The sequence below is a fragment of the Tamandua tetradactyla genome, chromosome 5 (assembly GCF_023851605.1).
Source record: "Tamandua tetradactyla isolate mTamTet1 chromosome 5, mTamTet1.pri, whole genome shotgun sequence".
Classification (NCBI taxonomy): Eukaryota; Metazoa; Chordata; class Mammalia; order Pilosa; family Myrmecophagidae; genus Tamandua; species Tamandua tetradactyla.
This window is the reverse complement of record NC_135331.1, coordinates 11,225,481-11,238,001: the sequence shown is the minus strand read 5'-3', so window position 1 is coordinate 11,238,001 and position 12,521 is coordinate 11,225,481. Positions and strand designations below refer to the sequence as shown.

Below are 12,521 nucleotides of genomic sequence, written 5' to 3'. Positions count from 1 at the left end.
AGGAGGAAAGCATTATACAGATAGGCATTGTTATTTTCTGTTCTTACTAAATAATTTTAGTAAGGGGGCATTTGTGATTGAGTAAATCCACAATAAACCTTCTTATAGAATATCATCAAGAAGCCAGTAAATTTTAGAACAACCAATTGTTTGCAGTCAAATGGACATTTTAAAAAACTGGCTTGGATGCATGCAAAGTTTATACCACTGACAAGTGATAAAAGGAAATAATTATTTAATACTAATCATCTCACAATACCTTTATGGTGGCAGGTAAGATAATATTTTTCAAGTACCTACAATCACCCTAGTGCAAAACCACACAAATTCTGAGTAATAATGCAAATAGGTATTTTAATAAACAGTTTGAAAATTCTAAACATGAAAAATATTTAAGAAAAAACACATTATTTTAAAATAGTTTTAATTACACCTACCATGTCTGCAGAAGAACTGAATAACTACTTTGCACTTATCAGTTCTGGTGAATATTATACACTTCTCTACATTTCTTTCGAGGGAATTCAGACATCTAAAGATGGGCAGAAGTGACTGCAAGACAAATACATTACAGAACAGTACATACTTAATATGGTTGCTTAATTAGTAAAAGAAAACTAACAAAGAGGAGTACGTATAATCAGAAATGAATAGATTTGTCCTGCATGTCATTTAAACCAAGTGTGGTGTAAGGGGCAGATGTTTTGTCCTACCTAATGAATATTTATACACAACAAGAGAAAACAAAGACCACTCATGTTTACCTTCATTCCCAATTTGCAATTTAGGTTCAATGTTGTGTTATTATCATTCATATCCACTGAGGTTGACCATCGATAATGTTGAAAAAACAAAGGAGAGAAGAGGATGCAGCCATATGCTGATCGACAAGAATTCACAGATCTTAGAGAAAGCTGAAAAAAAAAAAAAGAAAGAAAGAAAAATAGCTACTTGGAGAAAATCAATTTTCTTTAAATGATAGTTCATTTCATTTACTCAAAACCCCCATTCTGTTTAACATCACAGTTAAATGTGTTCAAATAAGGCCAAGGGATTTTCACTATGGTCGGCAATATATAGTGCGTATTGAACTCCTATATGTATACACATATGCTTTCATGTCTATATTGAATTCACGTATCTTGCATTTTAGTGGCCTACCAGGGCCAGATAAGTTAAGATTTAATTTAAATGAGTAGTATGGCAGAAAGTGATATAAAAGAGAGAAAAAGAGATTATAGCAAACTGGCATTCTTCTACCCTAACTGCAGAAACTATGACTCAGCTTCAGCCAACTGCTTCCTCTTGGGAATGCAGTTCCAAAATCGTCAGGTCTTCTAATCTTTCAAGAGAAGTAGAAAATTCCAATTTTTATGTGGACTCTCCCAAATTTTAAATGTTTGGAAATTATTTCAATTTTTTTTAAAAAAAACATGGTATAGGCCTTGCAAAAATACTACCACAGGCCATATCCAAACTTTTGGCCACCAATTAGTGACTTTCAGTTATATAAATTATGTTTATGTGATTTTCAAGTTTACCTTGTTGTAGATATATTTAGATATGTAAAATGAAGATGACCAGTGAAAGGGATAATTCCAATTTCTGGATTTCCTGGTTAACTCTCAATCTGGAGAGGGATCTTTAAACATCTTTCGCCTTAATAAGTGGCCTATTAGTCAATTTTCTTACTTACACCTCTTTCAGATGGATCCAACCACAGCTCGTCACTAATTCGCGATAGAGCTTGGACTGCCTTCCCAAAGACTGTGGAGAAAAAGAAAGGTGCTGTTTTCATTTTTTTCTAACAATAAAATCAAATCATGGAACTACTGTAGCTTTCAGAGGACTCAAGATAAATTCATAAAGAACGGGATCTTAGCCTAACATTACATTGTTTTAAGAAATACAGTACAAAACTCTCGGAAAAATGCCAGACACATAGTAGGAGCCAAAAAAAAAAATGCATAATGAGTGCATGAAATGATAAAAAAAAGTGTTGCAAGGATATACTGTGACAAGCCAGTCTAAATACTATGGTATTTTTAAACTTGGTTTAAACAAATGTATTTGCCAAAAAAAAAAAAAAGGAGGGGGCAAGGGGTTAAAACTGAGCAAGGAAAGGATGATTGGATGGTTTAATAAACTTCACAGAAGGCAAAATAAAATCAAATTTTGTGATGAAATTAGTGGTAGCCAAGCTACATCTCTGATTTTTTAGAGTATCAGAACCCAGAAAGAAAGGGTAGGGATGGATGAAATATTTTGTCTAACCTAGTAGGAGACTCTTAACGTTCTTATGAATTATGACTAAATTTAAAAGATGGAAAACAGATACAGGACACAATGCTACAATAAAAGTGAATGGCCAGGAGCCATCCCATCAAGATGGAAGAGTAAGATGCTTCAGGGCTCTTGCTGAAGCTTTGAACAACCAGCAAGAACTGACAGAAACATCTTTCTCAAAGCTCCAGAAAACTGTTAAAGTATTGCAGTAATAGGCCAAGCACTGAATCCAGAAAAAGAATACTTAAATATGGTAGAAATCTCATGGTAATAGGTTGTCCCCTCCCTCATCCCTCACCAGCTTAGCATGGAGCCCAGCTGCACTTCCACTGAACCCTGGTCCTGGTTCCTAAGGGAATATAGTGACCCTCAAGTACATATTGGGAGCACGTATGCCTGGCCCAATCTCTCTGATGGTGGCCTGAGGGACTTGCTATCTCAGAACTTGCCCTGTGTGTAGAAGGTGACTCACCTAGGACTCCTACAGAATACAGTAGAGCAGACTGACTGGGACAAGGGAGGCTGACTGTGGCACATGCAGGGCAGTGCCCAGGACTATGAGGAAACAGTTTTCTAGGGAAGAGTTGACATTTGTAACAGTATAAATGGGGGAAGTCCTACAGCTACATGTGCAAGCCCAAGACAAGACACATGCCCAAAAAGGACCAGGGAGGCCCTTATACTTTGGCTGGGAGGTATCCTCTCATTATTAGAAGAAGAGTATTTGTATAGGTCAACCTGAAAAGATTAGGAGAAAAGGTGTTTGCTTGCTTGCTTCAAGTTAATAAGACATGAATACACACATCCAAAAAACTCAACAAACTCCAAAGAGGATAAACCCAAATGGACCCACATAATGACATATTATAATCAAACTGTTGTGTGCCAAAGATACAGAGAATTCTGAAAGCCACATGATAGCAGTGGGCTACATAGAAGGGAAACTCAATAAATTAGGTACCAATTTCTCATTAGAAACCATGGAAGTAAGACAGCAGTGAGATTATATATTTAAAGTGCTGAAAACAAAAAATTCTAAATCCAGCAATACTGTCTTTCCTTCAAAAATGAGGGAGAGATATATCTGACAAGGGTTTAATATTCAAAATATAAAAATAACTGCCACAACTCAATAACAATAAAACGAACCCAATTTAAAAATGGAAAAAAAAAAAAGACGAATAGGCATTTCTCCAAAGAGGGTAAACAAATGGCCAATAAACAAATGAAAAGATGCTCAGTGACATTAGGCATCAGGGAAATGCAAAGCAAAACCACCATCTCATATGAGTGAATGGCTACTACTAAGAAAATGGAAAACAACAAGTGTTGAAGAGAATGGGAAGAAATAGGAACATTTGTTCATTGTCGGTGGGAATGCAAAATGGTGCAGCCACTGTCGCAATAGTTTGGCAGTTCCTCAGAAGTTTAGAATTATCATATGATGTGGCAATCCCACCAGAAAAAGTTTAAGGCAGGGACTTGAACAGTTATTTGCATGATGATGTTCATAGTGGCATTATTCACAATTGCCCAAAGATGGAAGCAATGCCAAGTGTCTATCAACCAACAAACAGATAAACAAAGTATGATACATACACACAATGAGATTTTTTAAACATTTTTAACTGCGCAATATAACATATATACAAAAAAGGTAATAGAATTTAAAGTACAATTTTAACAGGTAGTTATAGAACAGATTTCAAAGTTTGGTATGGGTTACAATTCCACAATTTCAGGTTTTACCTTTTTAGCTACCCCAAGACACAAGAGACTAAAAAGAGATTAAAAAGAAATATCATTATAATGATACAGTAGTCATACTCATTTGTTAAATCCTAACTTCTCTGTTATAATTCCTCCTTCTCCTTTGCTCCCTCTCCCAATCTTTAGAGGTATTTGGGCCATGCCCATTTTAATTTTTTCATGTTGAAAAGGGGTTGTCACAATATGGGATAGGGGAATGGAACTGGTTGATGTTCTTGGAGAGACTGACATCTCTGGTTTTTAGGACTTATCTGGCCTAGGAACCATCTGAAGGTTTTAGTAAAGTAAAGTAAATGAATGAAACTTTTGTAGCATCTCAGATAGACCCCTGTGTGTTCTTTAGGGTTAACAGGAATGACATTGGTTGGGGTTTGGTAAACTGTTGCAATTAGCAATATCCAGTTAAGCTTGCATAAGAGTGGCCTCCAGAGTAGCCTCTCCACTCCATCTGAACTCTCTTAGCCACTGGTACCTCATTTTGTTACATAATTTTCCCTCTTTTAATCCAGAAAGCATTGTTGATCCCATGGTGCCAGGGCCAGGCTCATCCCTGGGAGTCATGTCCCATATTGTCAGGGAGACATTCACCCCTGAATGTCATGTCCCATGTAGGGGCAAGGGTAATGATTTTCCTTGTGGAATTGAGCTTAAAGAGAGAAAGGCTGCACTTGAGCAACAAAAGAGGATTCTAGGAAGCAATTCGAAGGCATAATTATAGGCAGTCTTAGCTTTTTCACTACAAAAATAAGTTTTCTAAGGACAAGCCTCAAAATCAAGGGCTTGGCCTATTTTCTTGGGAGTCCCTAATGTTTGAGAGAGTACCAAGGGTTTCCCAGGTGGGAAAGATTAGTAGTTCTATATTTTTTTGTCCAGTCCTCAAGGTACTCTATCAATACTTTTTGATTATTAGCCCACCATAAGCTGGGATGTACCTGGGTATTATACTAAGCTATACTGAATTACAAGGTCTTGTTCCTGTTCTGGGCTCCATGTGTTTGGGTCATTTAAATGAGCTCCAGGCAGGTTGATTTAGATTCTGTGTTACAAAAGATTTAGGTTCTAGACACAAGAAACCTCTCTGCCTTTGGTCTCATACAGTAGGTGAAGCTCTAGAGTACATACAATATCATCTTTTGCCCTATTTTTTTTTCATAGACTTTATTTTTTAGAGTAATTTTAGGTTTACAGAAAAATTGTGCAGAAAATACAGAGTTCCCAAACACCCTCTCTCCCCTGTCCACTGTACAGTTTCCCCTATTAAAACATCACGTTTTAATGTGATACATTTGTTACAATTGCTGAACCAATAATAATATATTATTAACTAAAGTCCATCATTTACATTGGGGCTTACTCTTTGTGTTGTACCATTCCATGAATTTTTTGTTTACTTAAAAAAAATAATTTAAAATTTACAGGACAGTTGCAAAAACAATACAAACCTGTAGAGAAGACTACAACATACCCCTAGCTCCTTAGATACCAAGCTCCACCAATTTTAACGTTGTGTCATTTTTGCCTATTTTTCTATCATCTATCTAATTTTCCAAGCTTTTTAGAACAGGCTGCACACAGCATATTCCTTGAATAAATAATACTTTCATTTACCTTTCCTAAGAACAAAAATATTAATTTATGTAATCCCCTTAAATACAGTTATGAAGTTCAAGAAATTGAACATTGATATAAAGCTCAAATTCAATTTTTTCTTATGGCCAGTAATGTCTTCTTGAGCCTTTTCTCCCCCATTCTTAGATCCTATCCAGCAGTACGTATCGCATTTACTTGTCATCATCTCTTTAGTTTCTCTCTCTCTTTCTTAATTGTGGAAACATATTCGGCACTGATCTCCCCATCCCTGTCCTCCACAAGCATGCCACTCAGTGGGATTAATCTATTCACAGTGTTGCAGTGCCCTCATCACCATCCATCGCTAAGGTATTTCCTTCACCCCAAACAGAAACCCTACACTCATTTTGCATTCACTCTCCATTGCTCCAGCCACTCACCTCCGGTAACGTGTACTCTAACTTCTGTCTCATAAGTTTGCACATTCTCTGATATTTTCTGTATGGTTACAGAGGGGCTTAAATTGAATATGCAAATCTTTAACAAATTTGTTTGCTTTGATACCAACTTAACAACTTCAAAAGCATACACAACCCATATTCTTATACAACTTCATCTCCCCACCACGTAGTTTTTGTCACAAATTACACGTTTATACATTATGAATCCAAAACCACTGATCATTACATTTTATGCTTTGTCTTTTAGGTCCTGTAGGAAGTAAAAAAGTGGAATTATACAAATCGAAAATACAGTAGTACTGGTATTTATATTTACCCATATCATTATCTTTACTGGAGATATTTATTTCTTCATGTGGTTTCATTCAGTTGTCTAGTATCCTTTCCTTGCAAGCTGCAGAACTCCCGTTGGCATTTCTTGCAGGGCTGGTTACTGGTGATGAACTTCCTCAGTGGTTGTTTATCTGGGAATGGCTTAATTCCTCCCTCATTTTTAAAAGGTACTTCCGATATATCTATATTTGAAAGATACAGAATTCTTGGGGTTTTTTTTTTTTGCTTTCCACACTAAGTAAATCTCCCCACTTGCCTCCACGGTTTCTGATGAGAACTCAGCATTAATCTTACTGAAACTCCCCTCCATGTGAAAAATTGCTTCTTTCTTGTGGCTTTCAGAATTCTCAGTCTGGGCATTCGACTGATTATAGTGTGGGTCTATTTGAGTTTATTGTGTTTGGAATTTGTTGAGCTTCTTGGATGTCATTATTCATGTCTTTCATTAAATTCGGGAAATTATCAGCCATCATTTCTTTGAATATTCTTTCTGCCCCTTTCTCTCATTCATCTCCTTCTGGCACTCCCAATTCTTCATTTTTCCCCATTCTGCTCTCAGAATGGATGATTTCAATTGTCTTTTCAAGATCATTGATTCTTTTTTCAGCCAGCTCCTGTGTGCTGTTGAACCCTCTAGGGATTTTTTAATTTCTGTGGTCTTCAACTCTGATTGGTTCATTTTCATAATTTCCATCTCTCTATTGATATTCTCTTTGTGCTTATCTATCATTTCCTTTAGTTCTTTGTCCGTGTTTTCCTTTCAGCCTTTGTCTGAAATGTCCCAGATTTGGTCTTTCTCGTTGATGACTTTAAACACTTGAACCTTTCCCTGCGCCTGGGCCATCATTTTCTATTTCTTTGCATGTTTTGTAATCTTTTGTTGAAACCTGGGCATTTTGATATCTCAGTGTATTATCACTTGAATTTAGACTCTGAGGGCATCTCTTCCTTAAGTTTGTATCCAGCTAGTGTCACGACAGAGCTTTCCTTGAGTTCCAGGAGTTGTTTTGCCCATTGTCTGCCTTCACACTCTAGAATACAGCTCCACGAGCCAGGGCACATTGTCTGTTCTATTGATTGATGTGTTCCAGTGCCTAAAATGGTGACCTAGCGGGTGTTCCACAACTAGCTGTTCCTTTGCCCTATATTTTGATTTACCTTAGTCCCAACCAAATCGGTTTCATTTTTATCTCTAATTGAAGCCTCACCTCTTTTTTGGTTACTTTAACAGCTGTTGTATGTATCAGTGCTGATTTCCAGGGCCACACTTCACTTAGTTGTATAATCATCAACATTCTCAATTTTAGACAATTTTCATTGGTCCAAAAAGACAGCTGAAAAACAGTCTCATCAAATATCAAATCTAAACCTCCCCTTATCCCTTGTCCCTCTCCACCACCCACCCACCCCCACCTGCCCTAATTATTTACGCTTGGTATAGCTGTGGTACTGTTGATGTCTTCCTGTTAACTATAGGCCATAGCATGCAAGATTAGTTTTCCTCCTATACTCCTTGTATTCATTTGTTAAAGCTGCTGGAATGCGATATACCAAAAATGGAAAAGCTTTTATAAAGGGAATTTAGTAAGTTACAAGTTTACAGTTCTAAGGCCATAAATATTCCAAACTAAGGCATCCAGAGACAGATACCTTGGCTCAAAGAAGATTGATCTGGGAAGGCATGTGGCTGCCATCCCATCTGCTGGGCCTTGTTCCGGGTTCGCTGCTTTCACTTCTGATGCCAGTGGTTTCCTCTCTAAGTCTCTGTGGGCCTTCACTTAGCTCCTCTGGAACACAGCTCTGGGTTCTGGCTTGCTTAGCATCTCATGGGAAGGCACATGGCAATGTCTGCTAGGCTCTACCCATGTCTAGGCATCTGTTCTCTCTGTTGGCACTCCAAGCATCTCCAAATATATGTGTCTTTATCTGCTTGGAAGCAACTGTTCTCCAAGCATCTGCATCTGAGGTTTCTTCAAAATGTTTACCTTTTTAAAATACTCTAGTAAACTAACCACAGCCCACCTTGAATGGGTAGAGTCACATCTCCATCTAATCAAAAGGCCACACCCACAACTGGGCATGCCACGTCTCTGTGGAGACAATCTGATCAAAAGTTTCCACCCTGCAATACTGAATCAGAATGAAAAAAAACAGGTGTTCCACGAGATTGGTTTAGGATTAAAACATGGTTTTACTGGGGTACATAATAGTTTCAAACTGGCCCACTCCCCTATTGTTGACTCTTTGTACAACAGCAAACCTTTGAGGTAGTTTACTTGGTGGGATACATGACTCTATACAACCCCTTTCAACCCTATTCACCTTTAATATGGCCATATTACTTATAAACCCACTAATGAACTACCTTTACTTCTATCCATTCCCTAACATTTAAGTTCAACCTCATTGGGTGTCTGTTCACCCATCTTTAGCTTCTGTGTACCTCTAGGTCCCCTATATTCTACATTGTAAGCCTCTGCATTTACCTTTACCAGAGTCATAATAATGAAATCATACAGCATCTATCCTTGCATCTGGCTTGTTTCACTCAGCATTATATTCTTGAGTTTCATGCATGTTGTCATATGCTTCAAGACCTCATTACTGCTCCATAATATTCCATCATATGTGTATACCACATTTTGTTATCCACTTTGTTTATGACTTTTAACAATGGGAATTTATTATTTACAGTTGGGGGCTAAGAAAAATATCCAGATCAAGGCATGATCAAGGCAATGCTTTCTTCCTGAAGACTGGCTACTGGCAATCCTTAACTTCTTTGCCACATGGCAAGGCACATGGGTATCTGCTGGTCTCAAGTCCCTTCTCTTTCAGGTTTCATTGCTTTCAGTTTCTTGCTTCTGTGGCTTTCTCTTTCTTTGTCTGAATTTCATTCTCTGACAAAGGACTCCAGCAAGAGGATTAAGACCTATCTTGGGCCACGCCTTAACTGAAGTCCCCTTATCAAAAGTTCCTACTTAAAATACTTTTATACCCATAGGAGTGGGTCAATTTTAATAAACTGATTTTCTAGGGTACGTACAGTTTCAGACTACCAGACTCCACCCTGTGGACCCCCAAAAGACATATTCTTTCTATATGCAAAATATATTCATCCCATCACAATTACCCAAAAGCCTCAAGTCACTTCAGTAACAATGCTAAATATAATGTCTCATCATAGGTGTGGTCTGTCCTGGGGCACAATTCCCCTCCCTCTGTGGACCTGTAAAACTTAGAGAATGATATCTGCTTCCAAAACACAAATTAGGGACAGTTCTAAGATAAACTTTTCCATTCCAGAAGAGAAAAATTGGAAAGAAAACAAGGGCCATGGGTCTCAAACAATTCCAAAACCCTGCTGGGCATACTCCATTAAATTTCAAGGTCAAAGAGTCACCTATGGAATGATGTTTTGTCCCCCTAGACAAGTGCTTGCACAGCAGCCATGCGCTCCCCGAATACCGGAGTGCTGCTCTCTCCAAATCCTGGGGCGAAGTTCCAACCTCATCAAACATGACCAGATTCTCCATGATCCCCCAGGCATCTGAGAAATCAAGAATGGTACCACTCGCCCTGTATAAGGTGGAAAGCCCATCCCCTCCAAGTGCCAGGGTAACTCACCTTTTCCATACATATGGGTGGGCTCACTCTCTTGATCGGAGAGGATATCCCTGGTGCATACCTCAGATTCCATGGTTATGCCTTTGAAGTCATTTTCCCTTCAATCTGTTCCTTTTAGTTCAGGCTGCCAATGGTTCCGTTCATACAGACCTTGCAAAAAACTTGTTTCACATATAGTACACAGGAGTCCAAACCAACAGACGGAAGAACTTTCCACAAATCCTTTCTGGTTAACTGTGTTTCCATTCCTGGCTTGCATTGAAATGGCTCACTGGTTCCTTGTTCAGTTAAACCCTCACATGGAGTGCTACTCTCTGCGGATTTGCTTTGCAGAAACTTAGAATTTTCCAAACCATTCATTTCTGGTTTCTTTGTGTTCTGTAGTTCAGTTCTCAGCGTATCCCTTTCTTTTCACATTTTACTATAAATGGCAAAGAGAAACCAGGCTGCAGTTTCCACATTTAATTCTGAATCTCCTCAGCTACATATGTACACTCACTTTCAAATTCTGCCTTCTATCTGACGTCAGTACTCCATTTTGCTAAATTCTCTGCCATTTTAAAACAAAGATTGCCCTTCTTCCAGTTTGCAACATACTCATCATTTCTGTTTAAGGCCTTATCTGAAGTAGCTTTTGTGTCCATATTTCTCCCAACAGTCTCTTCAAAGCAGTCTAAGCCTTTTATGTCAATCAGCTTACAGTTCTTCCAACCTCTACCCATTAACCAATTTCAAAGCTGTTTTCATATTTTCGGTATTTGCAGTAGAAGCACCCTACTCTTCTGGTACCAAAAACAGTTTCCAAGGCTGTTTAAAGCAGATACCATGAAATGGGTTAGCTTTTAACAATATGAGTTTATTAGTTTACAGTCAGGCTGAGCAAACCATCCAAATCAAGGCATCATCAAGGAAATGCTTTCTTCATAAAGGCTGGTTGCCAGTGATCCTTGACTCCTCTGCCCCAGGGCAGGGCACATAGCAATGTCTGCTGGTCTCTCCCTTATCTTCTGAGTTTCCTTACTTTTGTTTTCTTGCTTTCACAGCTTTCTCTCTCTATCTGACTTTCACTCTCTTATAAAAGATTAGCTTTAAGAACATGATTTTGGGGAGTACATACAGCTTCAAACCACCACTTGGGGGGGAAGGTATTTTGAAATTCTCTGTACGGGGTTTGTATTATTTTTGTAACAGACCTATAAGTTTGAAAGTATTTCAAAATTGAAAGTTAAAAAAAAAAAGGGAAAAGTATAAAGAAGGAAAGATAATTCCAGAACATAAAATCAGATTACAATGAATGCTTCAACAGTGCAACAGTGTACATTGAGAAAGGATGGAAAAAAGAGATGACATTTGTCCATTTTTACCACTCTACATTCACTACTCTTCTCTAGAGCTGCCTGATACAGCCCTTTCATTTATTCATTGCTTATTTATCAGCACCTACTGTCTCCCAAGTGCAATCTAAGACACTGGGATACAGCAGTGAACAAGACAGGTATAGTTCGTGTTCTCATAGCCTTTACAATCTAGGAGGGAAAAACAAAATTAAGCAATCATTCAAATAATTACTTATTGATAACTGAGCTGCACACTGCAAAACAGAAATTCCCAGTGCTCTGAGAAGGAGCAACAGGGGGGCTTGTTCTCCCTCCTCCTGTTCATACTATTGCATAAATGTCCTCAATACACGTGCAGCCTGAAACACAAGAGATCTTTGCTCTTCTAAACAGAGACTTTCTGGAATAATTTACAGTTGTAAAATGTAATTTATAATGAAAATAATGGAAACGTGCGTTTCCATTTCGTTTCTAATTAAACCCTATGAGGGTGGCGCCGTTATTCCCGCACTTCATAGACAACTAAGGCCCAAAGGGGTTTAGTGTCTTGTCTGAAATCATACATTAGGAAGTGGTAGAATTTGGAATCAAAACCAGGTCTATGCTTTTATCACAGCACTAAGATGCTTCTACTTTCCAAGACACTATTTTTTTCTCCCGACCCTTCCCAACTCAGTTCTGATCCCAAGTTTGAGGCCTGCAACCTAATTTCTGTCCCGATGGTGCAATTTCGCTTCCTCAGAGACACCACCCATATTAAATAATATGCATAAATAAAAACAGGCCTCATCCTCTCCTTAGAAGCTACCAGGGCACTGGTGTCAGGTGGCGGGTGGCTGTGGTCAGGCCCTGGAGCTGCGCACAAAAGAAAGAAAACGACGAGCAGACGCCCACATCATCTTAGGCTTTCCCCACTCTACGAAGGAAGGCAGAAAAGCCTCCCCACCTTTCACCTGACTGCCGTTCATCCAACACCTCATCATGGTTACGAGCCCTAATGAACCGAGCCGCAAGGCACGCCTCAGCTCGACGGCCACAGGTGCCCGGATGCGGCCCGCGCTATTTGAAGCTCGGCTATCTCACGCTCCTCCCTCCCTTCCCTCAAATCCTGAAGAGCAGTTTTGCTTTTCGGTGGCTA

At 38.7% G+C, this 12,521-nt stretch overlaps 1 protein-coding gene across 3 annotated transcripts in view; it reads right to left on the bottom strand.

The window, feature by feature from the left end:
• RAD9B (RAD9 checkpoint clamp component B) overlaps positions 1-12,498 on the bottom strand; it is a 43,715-nt gene extending 31,217 nt beyond the window's left edge. The window contains exons 1-4 of one of the 3 annotated variants that reach the window (XM_077159828.1): positions 12,330-12,498; positions 1,697-1,767; positions 765-914; positions 438-552 (exon numbers count right to left, since the gene is read on the bottom strand). In XM_077159828.1, coding sequence (XP_077015943.1) covers positions 438-552; positions 765-914; positions 1,697-1,767; positions 12,330-12,366 — 373 coding nt within the window. In that variant the 5' untranslated portion in view covers positions 12,367-12,498. Of the gene's footprint in view, positions 1-437; positions 553-764; positions 915-1,696; positions 1,768-6,402; positions 7,476-12,329 lie in introns of those variants that run through there. The other 2 variants (XM_077159829.1, XM_077159827.1) reach the window with 2 other exon arrangements.
• Positions 12,499-12,521: the final 23 nt, after the last annotated feature.